General features: G+C 39.1%; 1 protein-coding gene across 1 annotated transcript; it reads right to left on the bottom strand.

The window, feature by feature from the left end:
- Positions 1-6,384: 6,384 nt before the first annotated feature.
- On the bottom strand, positions 6,385-6,999 carry LOC124290391. Its single transcript, XM_046727100.1, has one exon. It carries the CDS (start codon positions 6,997-6,999, stop codon positions 6,385-6,387), a length of 615 nt encoding a protein of 204 aa, XP_046583056.1.
- Positions 7,000-22,402: the final 15,403 nt, after the last annotated feature.

The raw sequence follows: 22,402 nt of genomic DNA, 5'->3' as shown, positions 1-22,402 counted from the left end.
TAGATGGCGATTGTAACCGAAGCCTAAGATCCCGATTTTAAGGACTTACAATAATTGTAGCGCTAAGATCGTTCTGTGCAAGAGGGCCCAGGTAGTCAAGACAGAATAGGTAGTCAAGACAGATCAGGTAGTTAAAACAGACCAGGTAGTGAAGACAGACCAGGTAGCGAAGACAGACCAGGTAGTGAAGACAGACCAGGTAGTGAAGACAGATCAGGTAGTGAAGACAGACCAGGGCTCACTTGCACAGAGCAATCTTAGTTACAATCAATCTTAGGCCCCTACAATCAACTTTACAATCACCATACAATTGCCCTAATCCACTTGCACAAAGCCGATCTTAGAGCGATTGTAAGACCGCATGGATTTAAGATCGCGATCTTAGCTAAGATCGAACTCTTCAACGGTGGAGGTGCGAATTTCTTAAACTCGACTCCTGTCTACAGTTGTCTGCAAGTGCGCATAGCATATTGCGCAAATAGAGAGTGATACTGGTACAATACATACCTCCCTCAGTCGCACTTTGCAGAATTAGCATGAAAAACATTCCCAGAAATCTTCGAAGGAAACAAATACGTGGACGATAGCATATATTTTTCTACATTTTAACTGTCTTGATTTATGAACTGAGAATGTGATATTTCAACCACGGAAATACCTACCCATGTTTTATGAAAATATTGAACTGCGAAAAAATACATTCATAAATTTGGGTCTAGATTTAGTGACTTAATAATTATGAAAATTATAATAATATATCAAATATCGACAATATTTCCTTATGATATCACACCTAAATGCATTATTTACCACTGGTTGTCAATGAGACATTGTTTAATGCACAGCTGGGTTTTTTTTGTTTTTTTTTATGTGTGTGTAAAATCCTAAATATACTCAGAAGTATTGGTTTTCTCACAATATAACAAGAAAATGTAATATGGCTACAGAAGTGTTGTAAAGAACTCATGACAGGGAAATACGAATATCAAATAATATATCGAGAGAGCAGTTGCTAAATACTCATTCACAGTATATTAATGATATGACCCTATTGCGTTGATAAATATTTTTCTAAAAGTGAAATTAAAATTGAATCTTGATTTTGCACGTTAACTTGTATCTAATTTTTGATTACTTTAATGATTAACTAAGACAAAATCACTCCATCACCGAAAAGAAAATATCTTGAGCTCTGCGATTGGGCATGACAGACTCTACGGCAACGGCATAGGCCAGGGGAAACCACTCCCATCTTGCCCATAAACTAAAATTATCTGCTCTTGAGTTAATGAAAAGGTCACGGCCATTGTTAATCGCACGCGGACACCATTTGCTAGTATCCTTCCTTGATTATCAAAAAGGTATGTTGTTTCACACTTATTCCAACATTGAATCGGGTGGGAATAGTACTTTGTGATATCGACTCGATAGTTCTGTGGTTCACTACAGCAAATAACAATGTATCCGACGTTAAATCGGTTGTGCATTCTCCGTGTTGTTGAAGTGTCGAGGCGAATCATACAGTACAATTTATGCAATATAAAAGCAATCTCCAAACGTAAAGCTGATTATATGCTTGAAACTTGAACACCATTTTGTCACAGACTACAATGATCTTAGCTCCTAAATTGGTCCGGACCAATTGTAAGTTTCGATTGTAACTTACAACGATCTTAGCCTACAATCGCTTTGTGCAAGTCGATGGCAATTGTAACCGAAGCCTAAGATCGCGATCTTATGGATTTACAATAATTGTAGCGCTAAGATCGTTCTGTGCAAGTGGGCCCTGGGCTCACTTGCACAGAGCAAGTCTTAGTTACAATCAATCTTAGGCCCCTACAATCAACTCTTAGTTACAATCAATCGCCATACAATTTGCCCTAATCCACTTGCACAAAGCCGATCTTAGAGCGATTGTAAGACGGCATGTATTTAAGATCGCGATCTTAGCTAAGATCGAACCCTTCAACGGTGGGTGCGAATTTCTTAAACTCGACTCCCGTCTACAGTTGTCTGAAAGTGCGCATAGCATGCTGCGCAAATAAAAGTGATACTGGTCCCAGCACACAATACATACCTCCCTCAATCGCACCTTGCAGAATTTTCATGAAAAAGTCCCAGAAATCTTAGAAGGAACCGATTACGTGGACGATAGCATATATTTTTCTACATTCTAACTGTCTTGATTTATGAACTGAGAATGTGATATTGCAACCACAGAAATACCTACCCATGTTTTATGAAAATACTGAAATACGAAAAATACATGAATAAATTTGAATCTAGATTTAGTGACTTAATTATGGAACTTAAAATAACAAATATAAACGGTATTTCCTTATGATATAACACCTAAATGTATGATTTGCCAATGGTTGTCAATGAGACATTGTTTAATACGCAGCTGTTGGTGGCGGGGGTTGGGGGTGGTTGTAAAATCCTAAATATATCCGAGAATAAAATACAATAAAAAACAATGGCTACAGAAGTGTTGTAAAGAATGCATGGCAGGGAAATACGTGTATTAAATAATATTCAAGAGAGTAGTTATTAAATACGTATTCACAGTATATTAATTATTTAACCCTATTGCGTTGATAAATATCTTTAATGCCTCATCATGTGTATATCCCTATTTGATGACTACTTGTATATATTTAAATTGCATAATCAAATTTAGATTTATGGATGAGAAAGAAACTTCATTTTGCACGTTAACTTGTATCTACTTGTAGATTACTTTAATGATAAACTAAGACAAAATCACTCCATGACCGAAAAGAGATATCAGTATGTTGAGCTCTGCAATGGGCATGACAGACTGTACGGCAACGGCATATGCCAAGGGAAACCACTCCCATCTTGCGTATAAAGTAAAATTATCTGCTCTTGAGTTAATGAAAAGGTCACGGCCATTGTTAATCGCACGCGGACACCATTTGCTAGTATCCTTTCCTTGATTATCAAAAAGGTATGTTGTTTCACACTTATTCCAACATTGAATTGGGTGGGAATAGTACTTTGTGATATCGACTCGATAGTTATGTGTTTCACTACAGTAAATAACAATGCATCCGACGTTAAATCGGTTGTGCATTCTCCGTGTTGTTGAAGTGTCGAGGCGAACCACACAGTTTTATGCAATATAAATGCAATCTCCAAACGTATAGCTGATTATTTGCGTGAAACAGACACTAATTTGAATGCCATTTCTAAAATGACTAAATGGTCTGGACCAATTGTAAGTTTCGATTGTAACTTACAATGATCTTAGCCTACAATTGCTTTGTGCAAGTAGATGGCGATTGTAACCGAAGCCTAAGATCGCGATCTTAAGGAATTACAATAATTGTAGCGCTAAGATCGTTCTGTGCAAGTGGGCCCAGGTAGTCAAGACAGATCAAGTAGTGAAGACTGACCAGGTAGTCAAGACAGACCAGGTAGTGAAGACAGATCAGGTAGTCAAAACAGACCAGGTAGTCAAGACAGATCAGGTAGTCAAGACAGACCAGGTAGTCAAAACAGACCAGGTAGCGAAGACAGACCAGGTAATGAAGACAGACCAGGTAGTGAAGACAGACCAGGTAGTCAAGACATACCAGGTAGTAAAATAAACCAGCGAGTAAGATAGACCGGCCCCGATTTCACGAAACAAACTTTAGTTTTTACTCAAATTTCAAACTGAGTTTGACAATTTGAAACTGCTGAAGTTTTAACTCAGCTGCATTTTTAAAATAAAAAAGCCCAAACAACTTAAGTAACTCAAACTCAAATTGTCTGCTGTGTTTGAGTTTAATACTGATTTCAGTTCTTTTAAAATGCATTTTCCTGCGTTTTCTCAAATTAGAGTAAATACTCTCACTTAAGTCAAAACTCAGACTTAAGTTTGTTTCAGGAAATCGGGGCCAGGGTGTCACGATGGACCAGAAAGTCAAGATAGACCAGGGTGAAACGATAGATCAGGAAGTAAGATAGATCAGGGTGAAACGATAGACCAGGAGGTAAGATAGATCAGGGTGAAACGATAGACCAGGAAGTAGGATAGATTAGGGTGAAACGATGGACCAGGAAGTCAAGATAGACCAGGGTGAAACGATAGACCAGGGAGTAAGATAGATCAGGGTGAAACGATAGACCAGGAAGTAAGTTAGATCAGGGTGGAACTATAGACCAGGGAGTAAGATAGATCAGGGTGAAACGATAGACCAGGAAGTAAGATAGATCAGGGTAAAACGATAGACCAGGGAGTAAGATAGATCAGGGTGAAACGATAGACCAGGAAGTAGGATAGATCAGGGTGTCAAGATAGACCAAGGGAGTAAGATAGGCCAGGGTGAAACGATAGACCAGGAAGTAAGATAGATCAGGGTGAAACGATAGACCAGGGAGTAAGATAGATCAGGGTGAAACGATAGACCAGGGAGTAAGATAGATCAGGGTGTCAACATAGACCAGGGTGTCAAGATAGACCAGGGTGTCAAGATAGACCAGGAGGTAAGATAGATCAGGGTGAAACGATAGACCAGGAAGTAAGATAGATCAGGGTGAAACGATAGACCAGGGTGTCAAGATAGACCAAGGGAGTAAGATAGATCAGGGTGAAACGATAGACCAGGAAGTAAGATAGATCAGGGTGTCAACATAGATCAGGGTGTCAAGATAGACCAAGGGAGTAAGATAGGCCAGGGTGAAACGATAGACCAGGAGGTAAGATAGATCAGGGTGAAACGATAGACCAGGAAGTAAGATAGATCAGGGTGTCAACATAGACCAGGGTGTCAAGATAGACCAAGGGAGTAAGATAGGCCAGGGTGAAACGATAGACCAGGAAGTAAGATAGATCAGGGTGAAACGATAGACCAGGAAGTAAGATAGATCAGGGTGTCAACATAGACCAGGGTGTCAAGATAGACCAGGGTGTCAAGATAGACCAGGGTGAAACGATAGACCAGGAGGTAAGATAGATCAGGGTGAAACGATAGACCAGGAAGTACGATAGATCAGGGTGTCAACATAGACCAGGGTGTCAAGATAGACCAAGGGAGTAAGATAGGCAAGGCAGATAGGTAATACTTTTCAAATCCTCAACAAAACCCTCTCCGACAACACCATGTACCTAACCATCCAGAATAACCCCACTGGTAAACGGGAATCTAAACATCTGAACAAAACTCCTCTCAACGGTTATCCTACTATTTCTTAAAGACAATCAACAAGACCGTCAAGACTTCCAAACCATGACTCAAACCTACTTCATTGCCCATCAGAATCACCATTCCGTACATAGTCCTTTTCAACGGTGCAATCAACTTTTAGTTCGACTCTTAACCTGAAAACATGTCTTTTGTATTACTGGGTCCAACAAATGTACCACCAAATCCCTGTCTCAAAGATCGACCTTAGCCCTTAATACTATCAAGGAAGGACTTTCTAGATATTCACAGAAAGTATTTGAGACAAGCGGAATAAGTACCACGTAGATTCTCAAAAACTCCAAGGATCTGCTTTTATCTTTACAATCTCAGAGTTCCATTCTGTCAAAACATTTGATTTTTCAACATTGTATACCACTATCCCACATAACAAACTTAGGGAAACACACACACACACACACACACTCACGCGCGCGCGCACACACACCACACACAAACAACAAAAATCAAAAACAAAACAAAAACAACATACATACATACATTTCGACAAGGGCAACACCAATTGTGCTCCCCTCCTTGCGGATCTGGTTCCTTATGCTTATGAATGAATTGTTTGATCGGTATTCTAGAAGTTGGTGAGTCAAAAATGAAGCATACAACTTTATGGATGACAACTTCTTCTTTATTGCATAGAGCGACGTTTCCATATAGATCGTTACACCGTTATCAATCTAAACGTGTAAGAATCTACATCGAAACGTCGCTCTATGCAATAAACAAGAAGGTGTTGTTGTGTATTTGAATCTTATACACAAGGCCGTGGCCGAACAGAACACAAAATACCATGACTTCTACGTCGAGCGTTTACTCAGGAAGTGGGGGTTACAAGCAGGGGTCCCCAAGGGACGAAACTCTAATCAGCTTGCCGCTACCGTCACATAAGGCTGCAGGAGTTGTCTCCCATACATGTATCTGCCACACAAGCCCATACACTACACCATTCCCCCCTAAGTTTTCACCGCTGGAAACTTTTTGGTTGCTCCTACAAAATTGCAAGAAAATTTAACACAACTGGAATATTGGAAACTGACTAGAAGCAAACTCTTCCATTTGAACAAATTAAAGTCTTTAGCAGTAAACTGAAATGTCCATATTCTTACTTTGAAAGGAAAATAGCCTAATTTGGGCGCTAATATTTACTGATAACACTGACAACACATTTACAGTCTTTTCACTTGTCACACTCATATCGAACTGGAGGACGTCGATCTCGGGTAGGGTAACGCCTCTCCTTTAGTTCTTCTGCATCCGACACCTGCTTCTGGTTGACTTCAATTTCCACTTTTGGTTCTGTCAACCCCTTAGATCCCACAAGAACACATGGTTGCTGTGCCATCACTGTGCTTTCTGCTGATCCCAGAAACACTGACATCTCCGGGCTACCTTGTACTGACTGTCGTGAAACTTCCAGACGTGGTCTCATCTGGTCAACATGTCTCTTCCACACCTGTTGTCCGACGGAAACATGATAATTCCTATCACCCAGTCGTTCCAAAACTGTCCCCTGTACCCATCTTGAGCCTTGAACTCCAAAGTTCAAAACAAAGACAGCTTGTCCCACATTGAAGAATCTTGGCACTTCAGTTTCTGCATCATCATTTTTGATCATCAATCCTTCTCGTGTCGGTCTCAACGCTGATAACCGAGTTCGTAATGAGCGCCTCATGAGCAACTCAGCTGGGGTCTTCCCTGTTGCAGCATGGACAGTCGTTCTGTATGAGAATAAGTACCTCTGCAGTTTGTCATGAACATCACCTGTTTGGTTTTTCATTTTCTTTAGTGCCATTTTGAAGGATTCCACAGCTCTCTCGGCTTGTCCATTAGTAGCTGGGTGGTTTGGCGCTGTCCTAGTGTGACGAATGTTGTTCCTCCTCAAGAATGTCTGGAATTCTTCAGAGGTAAACTGTGCCCAATTGTCGGATACAATGTGCTCTGGAAGACCAAATGTTGAGAAGATTTTTCTGAGATGCTTGATAGTGACTGTGGCTGTGGTTAACGATAATGGAATAACTTCCATCCATTTGGAATGTGCATCCACCACGACTAAGAAGGAGTGTCCTTGGAATGGTCCGGCATTCGATATGAAGTCGTGACCATGGCGATGATGGCCACTTCCAACTTGTCGGCGGAGCTGCTGCAGGTTGATTTGCTATCTCCTGGCAATCAAGACATTGTCTCACCTTTTCCTCAATCTGACTGTCTAGTCCTGGCCACCACATGATTGATCTGGCCACATACTTCATTCTTACCATTCCTGAATGTTCACCATGCAGCTCTTCCAACAGTTGCCTCTCTGAAGTCACTTGGGATAACTACTCTTGTGCCCCATAAAACAACACCTTGCTCCACACTCAGTTCCAATTTTCTCTGGAAATATGGCTTCAAGTCTGTTTGATCTCCCTCAATATACTGTGGCCATCCTTCCAGTGTGAGCAATCGAACTTGTCGTAACACTGGGTCTTTCCCAGTTCCCATAGCAACTTGCCTTGCAGTGATAGGCAATTCTTCGTCAAACCTATTGATCAGAAGGATCAACTCACTGTTGTGATCTCCACTGTCATCTTGCTCTGATATGAGGGGCAGTCGTGACAACCCATCAGCTGGAGCATTCTGCTTAGAAGTTCTGTATTCAATCTCGTAGTTGAATGAAGCAAGTATCAGTCCCCATCTTTTGATGCGCGATGCAGCCATCACTGGAGTTTCCTTTGAAGGTGAGAACAATCTCAGTAATGGACGATGATCTGTCACCAGCGTGAAATGACGTCCCAGCAGGTATTGTCTGAATTTTGACACTCCAAAGACAATTGCAAGTCCTTCTTTTTCCAACTGTGAGTAGTTTTGTTCTGTGCTGGTCAGTTTTCGAGAAGTGTATGCCACAGGTCTCTCTTCCGAATTGATGCGGTGCTGCAGCACAGCTCCAACTCCGTATGGTGAAGAATCACAGGATAGTACCAAAGGTTTATCCAAACTGTAGTGCACCAGGAAGGTATCGTTGATTAAGAACTCTTTTGATTCCTGGAATGATTTTTGTTCCTTCTTTGACCAGTACCAGTCCTTGTCCTTCTTCAGAAGATCATAAAGTGGTGCCACTGTACTTGCAAGGTTAGGCATGAACTTTGCATAGTGATTCAGCATTCCCAGATATGACCTCAGTTCAGACACTTTCTTGGGTTCTGGTGCTTGTTGGATTGCCCTGACTTTTTCTTCGGTTGGATGTATTCCTTCCTTATCCACTTTGAAACCAAGGAACTCCACATGTTTCAGGAAAAACTTGCACTTGACCTGTCTCAGTTTCAGTCCTGCTTTTTGTAGTTCTCCTAGTACTGCCTTCAGGTTGGACATATGTTGTCGCTTGTTGTGGCCAGTGACACATATGTCATCCATGAACACGACCACTCCTTTCAGCCCTTTGAGAACCATCTCAATTGTCCGCTGGAAGAGTGCTGGTGCTCACACCATATGGTAAACGTTTGAACTGATAAAGCCCTTTGGAAGTGTTGATAGTAGTCAGTCTTCTTGACTTCTCATCAAGTTCCAACTGCTGATAAGCATGTTTCAAGTCCAATTTGGTGAATTCCTCACCTCCATTCAAATTGGCTAACAGCTCTTCCACCTTGGGAATTGGGTAAGTCTCCACTTGTAGAAACCTGTTGAGAGTTGTTTTGTAGTCCCCACACAGCCGCACTTCTCCAGATGACTTCAGGACGGGAACAACTGGAGTGGCCCATTGTGAGTACTTCACTCTCTCAATAATATCTTCCTTTTCCATTCTATCAATTTCTTCCTCCACCTTTTCTTTCAGCGCAAGTGGTACTGTGCGAGCTTTGCAGAATACTGGATGGGAGTCTGTTCTGACATCTAATATCACTGTGCATTCCTTGAGATGTCCTAGACCTTCGTCAAACACTTCCAGGAATTCTGTGAACAGTTGACCAATGCTGTCTTGGCCCATCCCCGAAGATTTGATGTTGTGTGTTGAGAGAACACTTTTCCAAGGTTCCATGTACTTCAACCAGTTTCTTCCTAACAACGATGAGCCATTCCCGTCCACCACTACTAGAGACAGTGTTCTGATCTCTGGCTCCGTGTCAACCTTCACACTTAGTTTTCCCAATACTGGAATGTTAGTTGCTAGATATGCTTCTAGTCTGCATGTGCTTTCAGTCAATGGCATGTTTGGAAATGTTGACTTGTAGACTTCCTTATTGACTAAGGTAACACCTGACCCTGAATCCACCTCAAGCCTCATCAGCTTTTCATTTACCATCACAGTCTTCTTCCACTTTCCAGTACCTCCTTCCTGCAGTACAGAAGAAATCATGAACAGTTCCTCAAACACATCCTCATGTTCTGCTTCCACGTCTGGCTCCTCAACATCAATGTGATGAGTAGATTTCTTAGGATTACCCTTGGGCTGTTTCCTTTTTGTATCCTCTGTTTTAGCGCTCCGGCACGCACGGAAGATGTGTCCAACCTTTCTACAGTTATTACATTTGGCTGAAATGTAAGGACAATTTGGTGGCAGATGTTCTGTCGAGTTGCACCTTGTGCATGGTTTGTACTTGTCACCTTTAATTTTGTTTCTTGGTGGTCCAGTTCTCTGAGATGTTGACAACTTGTTGACTGAGGAGGTGCTGCCTTGAATCGCCTTGGCTTCCTTGTTGGCTGTTTCCATCGACAACGCTATTTGATAGGCTGCTTGGAATGTCATTGTAGCTTTCTCCTGTAACAACCGTCGTCTAATTGCTTCACTGTACACCCCGGCAACAAATCTGTCTCGTAACCACATTGTCAAATGTCCATCATAATTGCAATCTTCTGCAATTCTGCGCAGGTTAGCCACAAACGTATTTATGCCTTCATCTGCTCTCTGAACTGTCCTATTGAATGTACAGCGAGCTGTAATAACGTTAGGAGGGGGGTGAAGATGTTGTGAAAGTTTGTCTATTACATCCTTAGATGTTTGATCACTTACTTTCGCTGGTGAAAATAAGTCACGTGCCAATTTGTATAGTTCGTCTCCCATGGACGAAATAAATATGTGAATAATTCTTTGGTCATCCACTAGATCTATATTATTGGCCGTCATTATTGGAAACGTTCAGCATACGTTGGAAAGTCTTCCTTCTTACCTGAAAATTTGGGAACAGGCACACAAAAAGTGTTGACTGGTGCTGTTTCTTCATTCTCCATGACGAATATAAACGCACAGCCTGATAAATTATCCTTATCGTAATAAGAATAAAAAGTCCAAATCAGGAACACGTGGTTTCACTGTTTGAATGTCACACTGGCCTATTTCCACGCTGCTTTGATCCGTAGATCGTTAAAAACGTTTAACCCCCTGGACCCGGTTGTATCAAACTTTAATGAAGCATTAACGTGCCATTAAACGTTCATTAAAGGTCACATGCAACGTAAAACACAACTTTGCAGATTCTGATACCTTTCGGTATGGACTTACCAAAACAAAGCGTCAAAAATGCAAATTCAACTTATAAAGTTGAAAAATAACGCGATGAAAAAAAACGCGCGAAATCGGAGTTCAAACGTTTCACTAATTTTCCCCAGACTTTTCTGGGGAATACGGGTTTCAACAGCTGGGCTGCGCTCATAGCACGTGCGCAGTGAAATAGGTTCGCGTAACTTGGAAGCGGGCTGTCTGGTGAATACTCGGTGAAGGCTTTGGTGTGAGCTATTTTCATAATGTTTTGTCGATATCTCACAGGCGCGAGCTTTTTATATGTTATGACAGTAAATAAACTGTTTATATAATTTCATTTGTCTATTTCACCACACGTTCTTCTTACCGAGTCACTTTCTCAGTTCGATACTTAAAAGCAATGGCATTATTTAGCGTTGACAGAATTTCTAACTGTGATATAGATATGTCGCTGTCACAGACAAAACTTAATGTCTTGTTTTATTGACACCTGTGTGTCTGCCTGCCTGTCTGCTAATGACAATATTCAATACACAACTGCGATCACTGACCACATGCAATTTGAACTTAACACCAATCAGGCTATACACCATAAACAAAACGCATTGATTTATGGCCCGAGTTTGGTCTCTGTCACATTATGTAATTACACAGACAGGCAGGTGTGATACTTGAACACATGACATGTTATGATGTCTGTTGATTGCAAAATGTTATACACAAAAAAATGAGCATGTATTTACAAAACCCAACATCTCTATATATACACACACAATGAGCTGTGAAGGAGGCATCTGCTAATGAACCAGCCGTTACACTTGAGTGCACACCCACCCGCTCTGACTGGGTTCGGTATCCCGGCTGCTTCGTTTCGAGGGAGGTAAACCCAAGTACAAAATATTGCACTTTTGATTTGCGATTATACGCTTATAATTTTGTTTATTTGTTTTTTCATTATCAGCAATGCATATTATATGTCATGAAGAAGTGATAATTGTGTTTTAATTATGTTTGATTTTTTTTGGTTGCATGTGACCTTTAACTAATGTATCATTAAATTCTGTTGTACTAACGTTTTAATGACGTCGTGTTGTCATTAGCGCGTCATTAACTTAATGAAGGTCCTGGACCCGGTTGTATCAAACTTTAATGAAGCATTAACGTGCCATTAAACGTTCATTAACTAATGTATCATTAAATTCTGTTGTACTAACGTTTTAATGATGCTCTGTTGTCATTAGTGCGTCATTAACTTAATGAAGGTCCTGGGGTATCATTAGAGCATCATTAAACGTCCTGGAAAAGTGAACATTGCGCCAGAATTTTGTTTGCTCCGCACTGGATCTACCTACAGCTATAAAATTACACAGAAATGTAGAGTATTCAATGTACTATCTCATGGTATAAACTCAGTTTGAAAAGTAGACATTGCTAAACGTTACGCCTAATTTTGTTTTGCGTTAAAAACAGTAAATTTCTCTGCTGTTTATCGTGCACTGATAAAAGTACTGTGCTACTATATTTTCAATTTGGCATCTTTACGGAAAGTGTGAGCGAACAAAATTCTACCTGATACCTGAATGACATAGGTATGTATTAAATTAGTTTGTGTGCTTATGTATAACGTTATACGCTCAATCTTAAAAGTGACTCGCAATATGTGTTGAAAATGGATTTTCCCCTATGACGTCAAATGGCTACATAAAGGTCACACGCTTATAAAGATAAGGGGGCCTCACTCCGGTATGCTTAATACTAAGTCATTGTAACTCAGATCACTTGGCGAGAATTTGCTGTGAATAAGGACACAATATTTTCGTGATGTTTTGTTCACAGAATTATCGAAAACAATGATACTCAAAACATTTGTGACAAAACGCGCACCTGGCCAATGATTATACGCCATTGTTTTGTCTATAACACAACATAAACAAATTCAATGAACAAGACATATCCTTTAAAAACGTGTGCATATATATTTCATGAAATAAATAAATCATTTTAAATTATTATGTCAGTTTTACTTAGGTTTAAGATACTAAATGTTGATAATGAAATTAGTTTCATGAAACCATATGTTAACGATACGCAAAGTATACATTAATAATACAAGTGTAATCCGCAGGGCAGTGTGATTGTGTTTACTCTTATTCAACCGACCTTCACCTCAAAGAAATTGCCACATACGTCCAACAATGTTGATGTATGACATCGCTACCGATGACCGATTTCTCATGAAGTGGCGGCTTCGTGGATATGGGTGCCCACGATTTTGCGAGGGAACCTTTGTCCATAAATGTATGATGTAAGTAATCGGAAACATTCTGACTATCTCCGTATGGTTGTTTGTTTTCATTGTTTTCATTGAAAACGTCAGAAATGCCGATAATTGCCTATGTCGTTCTCCATGATGTTGCGTCTCGCATGGCGACACGCTGCACAGAACTTTCGTGTGAATATAGGAAATTTCAGTATTGTATCTGTTTTAAGTTTTCTAGTTCTTGCTACGATACTCTTTCCGTGCATATTCTTAAAATATTGAGCTCATGCATGCTACGAATAGACGAACTGGGTATCATTATGGAAAAGTGTAATCGGACAAAATTCCCAAAGCCTGATACCTGAATGACATAGGTATGTGTTAAATTAGTTTGTGTGCTTTCGTATATAACGTTATACACTCAATCTTAAAAGTGACTCACAATATGTGTTGAAAATGGATTTTCCCCTATGACGTCAAATGGCTACATAAAGGTCACACGCTTATAAAGATAAGGGGCCTCACTCCGGTATGCTTAATACTAAGTCATTGTAACTCAGATCACTTGGCGACAATTTGCTGTGAATAAGTACACACTATTTTCGTGCTGTTTTGTTCTCGGAATTATGGAAAACAATGATACTCAAAACATTTGCATTAAACGCGCACCTGGCCAATGATTATACGCCATTGTTTTGTCTATAACACAACATAAACAAATTCAATGAACAAGACATATCCTTTAAAACGTGTGCATATATATACACTTCATGATATAAATAAATCATTTTTATTTTATTATGTCAGTTTTACTTAGGTTTAAAATACTAAATGTTGATAATGAAATTAGTTTCATGAAACCATATGTGAACGATACGCAAAGTATACATTAATAATACAAGTGTAATCCGCAGGACAGTGTGTGATTGTGTTTAATCTTATTCAACTGACCTTCAGATCAAAGAAATTGCCACATATGTCAAACAATGTTGATGTATGACATCACTACCGATGACCGATTTCTCATGAAATGACGGCTTCGTGGATATGGGGTGCCTACACGATTTTCGAGGGAACCTTTGTCCATAAATGTATGATGTAAGTAATCGGAAACATTCTGACTATCTGCGTGTGATTGTTTGTTTTATTGTTTTCATTGAAAAGTCAGAAATGCCGATAATTGCCTTATGCGTCATTCTCCATGATTTTGCGTCTCGCATGGTGTCACGCTGCACAGAACTTTTGTATGAATATATAAATTTTCAGTATTGTATCTGTTTTAAATTTTCTAGTTCTTGCTACGATACTCTTTCCGTGCATATTCTAAAAATATTGAGCTCATGCATGCTACAAATAGACGAACTGAAGTCTAAAAAATTGAGAAAATGCTGCACAGTATAAAATCTGATATTTGAGGTTGTTTATATTTCTAGCAAGAGCTGTGTAATGAGCACAACGTCCCGTTTTCACACCCAATATGTTTCGTTTTATCTTAGACACTTGGTTTTAGTGACAAAGACCATTTGGAATTTGATTCTAAAATGTATGAGGAACTCAGCGATGCATTTGTCACAACTGAATATGAAATATACATGATGTAATAGGCGTCCTATGACTGGCCTTAGCGAAACTTGAATTTGTAAACACTATCCAATATGGCGGAAAGCTCACTTCGGCATTCGTGTTCGTGTATTTTCCAAAACATCCCAACCGATTCTAGGTTTATCGGCGACGTTTCAGAATTATTTAGACGTGTTTCTTCACAGCAGTCGAAATGTTTGCTTTGTTCCGAGGGGTTTAGCCCTAAAGATGCCATTTTGACAGATGTCTAAAAAATTGAGAAAATGCTGCACAGTATTTATTTTTGCTTTGTTTATATTTCTAGCAAGCGCTGTGTAATGAGCACAACGTCCCGTTTTCACACCCAATATGTTTCGTTTTTTCTTAGACACTTTGTTATAGTGACAAAGACCATTTGGAATTTGATTCTAAAATGTATGAGGAATTCAGCGATGCATTTGTCACAACTGAATATGAAATATACATGATGTGATAGGCGTCCTATGACTGGCCTTAGCGAAACTTGATTTTGTAAACACTATCAAATATGGCGGAAAGCTCACTTCGGCGTTCGTGTTCGTGTATATTCCAAAACATCCCAACCGATTCTAGGTTTATCGGCGACGTTTCAGGATTATTTAGACGTGTTTCTTCACAGCAGTCGAAATGTTTGTTATTGTTCCGAGGTTTAGCCCCAAAGATGCCATTTTGACAGACGACGGAGAGTAACACTTACATGTTTACAGCGCGGAATTGTGGGAAAATATTAGGGGAATTCCCGGATTAATGAAAATATTTACATTAGGACGTCATTAGATAATGATACGCTAATAAGTGTTTGATACAACCGTTTTTAATGATGCCATTAACTAATGATGCATTAAGGATTTAATGTATCATTAGGGTTTAATGTTGACATTAGTTAATGAAGCAATGATACAACCGGATCCTGGGGTATCATTAGAGCGTCATTAACACAAACATGGCTGCCAACATATTATTTGAGCGCTTAGGACGCAAAAGGAAAGACCGTGTTTTCAGACAACGAACTCAGCACCTCGAATCAATGACCGAAGAGGAAGTTCGAGCACGCTATCGTTTTGGGAAGCCGAGCATCCGATATATCTGCGATCTCGTTAGAGATGAATTACAGCCACAATCTGCAAGATCTCACGCACTGAATGTTGAACTACAGGTGAATGTTTCATAATTATTACATCGTTATTAATATCTCAGAAACGTTAATTTGGTTCAAAAACATCATACTGTTCATAGCGTCATATCCCAGCCTCCATGGACAACCTAGTTTTGCGTATAATTGCACACTACCGTGCGTGCTGGTACAGACACATCTGTTAACATATTACCCAGTTTATAAAGAAACTAACCTTGTGAATATAATTCACGACTGGAACTCTTGAAAAAGCATGGACCAGTTTCACTTCATACCAGAAAGGATACGCTTTCAGTCAGCCATGATGAATGTAATAAAGGGGAGTCACTCTAAAGACGTGAAGTAAATGAATCGTGCACACTGAAGTGAATACTTTTGCGTGTTCGATCCCAACCTTGAGACGTTGTTATTATTATTGAATCATACACGTAGCCATAATTACCACTTTACTTACTGAAACGCAGCGAAATAGATAATAACGTTGATATCAGCTTTCTAGAAATATATAATTTTTGGTGAAGCGTGTCATAAGACTCTGTTTAACCATTTTATCAGGTTCTGGTGACTCTACGCTTCTTTGCAAGCGGAAGTTTCCTGCAAATCACTGGCGATACAATAGGGATAGACAAATCAACAGCTTCACGAGTTGTTAGGAAGGTTTCACTTGCCATTGCGTCTCTCATGCCAAGATTTGTTACCTGGCCGTCCGAGAGTGCTTCTGGAGACATAAGAAAGGAATTCTACAGTCTATCCAGATTTCCTGGAGTCATTGGATGCATCGACGGGACACATGTTCGGATACAGGCACCATCAGACAACGAACCTGCCTATGTCAATAGGAAGGGTTACCATTCTATCAATGTTCAAGCGGTGTGTGACAGCCAAGGTGCGTTAGTGTTAGGATAAATTATGAACAGATACCATCGTAAGCCCAGCGCATTTCATATAAATGTACATGTCTTTCCGGCCTTATAATAAAGAAAATGCGCTTCGAACATGACACCATTTACAATGATGATCGAAGTAAGCGTCTTAAAACAACATTATGATGATAAGCTTTCAGCATTTGCTTTTTGAGGCCGAGCTCAGCACTTTTCTAGCTATTTCGCAGTGGTTGCTATATGCACTTGGTGCAGTGATTCCACATAGTTATACTAAAATTGATCGTTTTGTGTATTTGTATAGGTAAATTTACTAACGTAGTGGCGAGATGGCCAGGCAGCACGCATGACAGCCACGTGTTCAAGATGAGCAATGTACGGCAACACCTTAAAACTCATCATACCACTCTACAGGATGGTGTTATTCTCGGTGACAGTGGATACGCATGTCGTCCGTATTTGATGACGCCGTATCTAAAGCCATCTACTCCCGAGCAAGAGCGCTTCAACTCTTCACATAAACGAACACGGTCAACTATAGAACGGGCATTTGGGTGGCTCAAGAGGCGTTTCCATGTTCTCCACGGAGAAATCAGGATGTGCCCAGAGAGAGCTTGCACCATCATTGGTTAGTATACTTACTACAGACAAAGTTTTAAAATAAAGTGAATTAAGAAATTAAATACTGATAAAATATTTGGTTTTAAAGCCTATTAACAGGCCTAGACAGCTAACACAGTGCAGCTTTAAGACGAATCTCATTATATTTGACAGGTGCTTGTGTCGTGTTGCACAATCTTGCGATAATTCTTCGTGAACCCATGCTGATGTTGATGCAGAGGACGACAGTACCATAGAAGGGCAATACACAGGTCCTGAAGATGGTCGAAGCATCCGCGATTACATCACAAGACACTATTTCACTCACTGAAATGTTCAATCTGCCAAAACTGTAATATTACACTTGAGAATGGAGCGTGACTTTATGTTCTATCTGAATAGTATATTCAACTGTGATGGTGATAACATAGTTCGCAAGTGCCCACAAACTTACAATTAGAGAAAATGTTTGGACAAAATCTATTGTCTTCAAAGGAGTATCGTACTCCGAGCTTTGTTTACCCTTGTGTTATATTACAGTATAAATATATTTTCCTGTGTGTAGTGCCAATTTCACCTCAACGGTGTCAACTCATGGTTTTACGAGGCTTTTAGCAATATTCAAGCAATATCACAGCAGGTACTCCGGAAATGGGCTTCACACATTGTACCCATGTGGGGAATCAAACCCGGGTCTATGGCGTGACAAGAGGACAATTTAAACATTAGGCTATCCCACCGTTCCTCCATCCTTTAAGAACATCCGACAATCTATATTAGTAAAGTTCAACTGACAAGATACGATGTAGTTTTCTTTACTGCAAAATAGAGAACACAGTGTAGCAAACTATGGAAATAACTGTTGAAGGAACTGTTTTAATATTTCAAACATGAACTTGTCTTTTTCAGTTATCGCTCATCATGTAATCCAGCTCCATTCTGAGCTTCTTGTTCATTAGTTCATAGTAGGTTGTCTGCTGCATAATTTTCTTCTTCTGCTCAACCAAGACCTCATACTGAAGTTGGGTGAGGTCATCCGCTCTGATCTTCCTTTTGCGGGGGACATGCCTGGAAGTATCCGCGGTCGGGATCATAGGCCTGAAGTCAAAGAAAATTGCTTTGCATCATTGAATATAGGGAACATACAAGTCCCCGTATGTATGCGCTGAGTCTCTCCGCTGTATATGGTTACGTTAAATGCCACTGTTGACAAATTAAACGGAATGTAAATGTAGAAAACTGTTGTACTTCATAAAATTTCCAATTACGACATACTCTTCCATGGTTTTTCTTTCGTCAGGTGTAGGTGTTTCCCTTAGCTGTGAGCTGGAACAGCTGGGCACAGCGGCTTCCTGACTAGGGACATCTTCAAGAGCATGTGCCAGGAGATTTAGGGTTGAAGGGGAGCCGATTATTTCTGCGACCGCAGTATCTGTATTTAAAGAAAGCTAATTGCTCACTTGACTACAGTACTTCCTATTGTGACGATAAATAGTACATACAATATGAAAATAGGCGAGAGGTATACGCAAACAACAATTAAGGGACACAACTCTGTTGTGCTAAACTTACGGCATTTGTCATTCGGATTTTGTTCTTGCGAAAATTATATATAAAGAAAGGTAACAAATTTCATTGTGTTCGGAGTAACATAACATCACTATTTTCAAAGATTTAGTTTTCCCAAATCATGACAAGTGATGAAATCTTGTACGAAAAAAACCCCACCGAATCTTCCGTCCCAACAGGCCAAATATTTATGATTGTGCAAATGTGTTATGTTCTTTTGAGTTTGGTACCGGAGTTATTATAACTGGCCTCATAACAAAATGAAATTATTTAATTTATAAACTAATGATACGCTACTTGTGATAGCATGATAGCAAGTTGATGGCATGATGTTTTAAAATCTTAAACCAGGTGAGCAACAACACCATTGCTGTTGTGATACATTGTTTCTGGTTATTTTCGCTGTCTTCTTGAGGAACTCTCAAACAGATATGAAAGTGTTACAGAAAACTTTTATTTGAAGATGAAGAATGTTAATGATCTCAGGGAGATTTGAACTTAGCGTAGATAGACACAACATGAACTGTATATTATGGTTTGGATTAGGGTAATGAGAGTTGCCCCCCTTTCCGTTTCACAATGGCTGCCGTTCGGAGAATGAATGAGTGATGACTTAAATTGTAACAGTGCAGTTTTATCACAAGAGGCACTTTTACTGAATGAGGAGTAACAGAAGGTCGGTTGGTGTTTGTTGTTTGTTTTTTAACTTATCTTGATAAATGATCATCAAATACTTGCAGTATCCCATTGCCGATCGCCATGCTCAATTACATTTACAAGATCATATATTTGCTGTATGATGAAAGGTAGTGTTAACACTTACAATATAATGATACTTTATTGAATTAATGCGACATACCCATTGGCGTGACTAAATCATAGGATTCGATCCCCGTGAGTCCAGTGAAACTGGGACAATCTTTATAAGTATCCACTATCTTCTCACTCGTCGTTGATAGTGGGGCAATACAGGGTCCTCCTCCGGTCTTCCTCATGTCCAGCTGTCTTGAACTGTATTCTTTTTTGGCCGTCTGGTGCATATTTGTCCATTTTGTTTTGATTTCCTTTGTTGTTCTCTGGCAGACTCCGAGGGCGTTAATTTTGCTGTGATGTCTGCCCAGATTGCTTTTTCCTTTCGTGGGTAACTGTGCTGCATAGCTTGCTGTTTAATATTGAGATATGTTTCTCAACAAGCTCCGCCAGCAACTGAACTTCAGAGCTGTCGAAATTTTTGTTTCTGTTACGAAATTTAGTCGGTAACGATGCCATTTTGACAGACGACAGGAAGCAACGCGTACTTGTTTACGTTAGGGAATTGTGGGAAATATTTAGGGGAATCCCCGAAAGTAATGACAACATTAACATTAGGACGTCATTAGTTAATGATACACTAATAAGTGTTTGATACAACCGTTTTTAATGTTGCCATTAACTAATGATACATTAAGGATTTAATGTATCATTAGGGTTTAATGTTGACATTAGTTAATGAAGCAATGATACAATGCCGAGTTTTTTTTCAGGCGCACATGAACAGTTCATACGCTTTGAAAAGTGAACGTTGTGCGAGAATTGCGCTCGCGTGGTCCTGGATCTACGTACGGCTATAAAATTACACAGAAATGTAGAATATTAAATTTCCTATCCGTTTGTATAATTATAAGTGCAACTACCTTGGCGGTTTGAGAAATAGACCTTGCTATATGTTGTCCAAATTTTTGTTATGCGTAAAAAAACAGCAAATTTTACCGCTTTTTATCGCGCACCGATTAAAGCACTGTGCTACGACTTTTTTAATTTGGCGTCTTTACGGAAAGTGTGAGCGAAGAAAATACAGCTTAATATCTGAACAACATAAGTGTATATGAATTGGGTTTATGTGCTTATGCATAACGTTATACGCTTAACATTAAAAATGACTCGCAATAAATGTCAAAAATGGATTTTCTTCTATGACGTCAAACGACGACAGAGAGGTCATACACCTATAATGATAAGGGGGCATAACTCCGTTATGCTAAACCCTAGGTCAATGTAACTGAGACCGCATGGAGAGAATTTGTTGTGGATACGGACGCTATATTTTCGTTATTTTTTGTTCACGGTGAACCAAACTATTCCAATTCAAAGTTCCCCAATGTGAGCGGTTACGCTATGGTAGTTTCACAATTTATAAGAAAAGATGACAACGTACTACATGTGAAAGCACGAAACAGCAATTCGGATGGCTCTATCCGGTATATTAACTTAGTTCTTAGATTCCCATATTCTCCTGTTTGTGTAGATGTATTTTGATTAATTTTGTATTGTTATTACCAGAGTACTAGCCATATCTTCAAATGTAATGGAATTGCTGAAAATAATACAACATTTTAGTTGACGTCATTGCTTGTTTTATGCATTTTGCAACGTCGGAAAAACACGACATTAGTATGCTGATTAGTATATATCTCACCTAATTTCCATTAATTGTACAAAAGGTCTCGGCTTCTATGTCAGAATTTAACACTCTTTCGACAAAACATAAAATGACTGATTTTGCCATTTAAATAGTGTCCTGAATATATCAACAATTAGACGGTTTGACTGTGTATCTTATTGCTAGCAACACGCGCACCTGTTTGGCATCAATTTAACGTAAATGAAAAAATAATATTTCACAACACCCGAATATTTTGTTTAGGATAAGAATTTTCTTTGTTTATGATTATGTAGCTATTTCTCTTCATAAGTATGTAATGAAAGATGCAAAAAGATAGCTTTTATTTAAGGAACAATATATTATAATATGGATCTAAGATTTGTCCAAATTAAGACATGACATGGTTTATATATTTTTAAACAATTTTCATATAAATATAGTTAGAGTTTGATATCCTCTCATCACAATATCCTAATCGAATATGAATTGATTATATTATCGAAAACAGTGATAGTGAATCATAAAACGTTACCGACAAACGCGCACCTGGTCAATTAATATACATCATTGTTTTGTCTATAAAACGACACAAACATATGCAATGAACAAGACAATTCCTTGAAATATGTGTGCATATACATTTCATAACTTATATAAATAAGTTTCATTAAATATTATCAGTTTTACTTATAAGGTTGAATTAAAACGCCGTTCATTAACCTGTTCATATGAAACTGAAATATTAGTCCAAATGCATTGAATATTGTACATCATAGGAACTAAAGTAATTGCAGTTATGGCTACGTTTGATCTTCTAACACTTGTGTAAAGGTTTAGAATATGGTGTACTGCACTAAATGTGTCAATTTCTTATGTAAATATTATTCAAACAATCAAAAACTTTCAAAGAATAAAACACCGTAAACCCTATATGCACGTATGATATGATATTGAACAAGGCTAAATGTAGATACTGAAGTCAGTTTCATGAAAAAATATCTGAACTATACGCACAATATACATAATGATACAGTTCCAGCGTCTGTTTTCAGGCTAGAAACGTTTTAACTTCTTTGAGAGGCATTTTAGAAGTTGTACAGATGATGGAAAAACAAGTTCCATGGATAGTCAATTCCTTTATTGCAATGAGTGCGACGTTTCGGTGTAGGTACTAACACCGTTATCAAGCAAGTTATCCGTTTCGGTGTAGGTACTAACACCGTTATCAAGCAAGTTATCCGTTTCGGTGTAGGTACTAACACCGTTATCAAGCAAGTTAT

This window comes from Haliotis rubra, unplaced genomic scaffold, assembly GCF_003918875.1.
Source record: "Haliotis rubra isolate DU_JTF1 unplaced genomic scaffold, ASM391887v1 Scf1123, whole genome shotgun sequence".
In the NCBI taxonomy this organism is placed as follows: domain Eukaryota; kingdom Metazoa; phylum Mollusca; class Gastropoda; order Lepetellida; family Haliotidae; genus Haliotis; species Haliotis rubra.
This window is presented reverse-complemented; position numbering and strand designations above follow the sequence as displayed.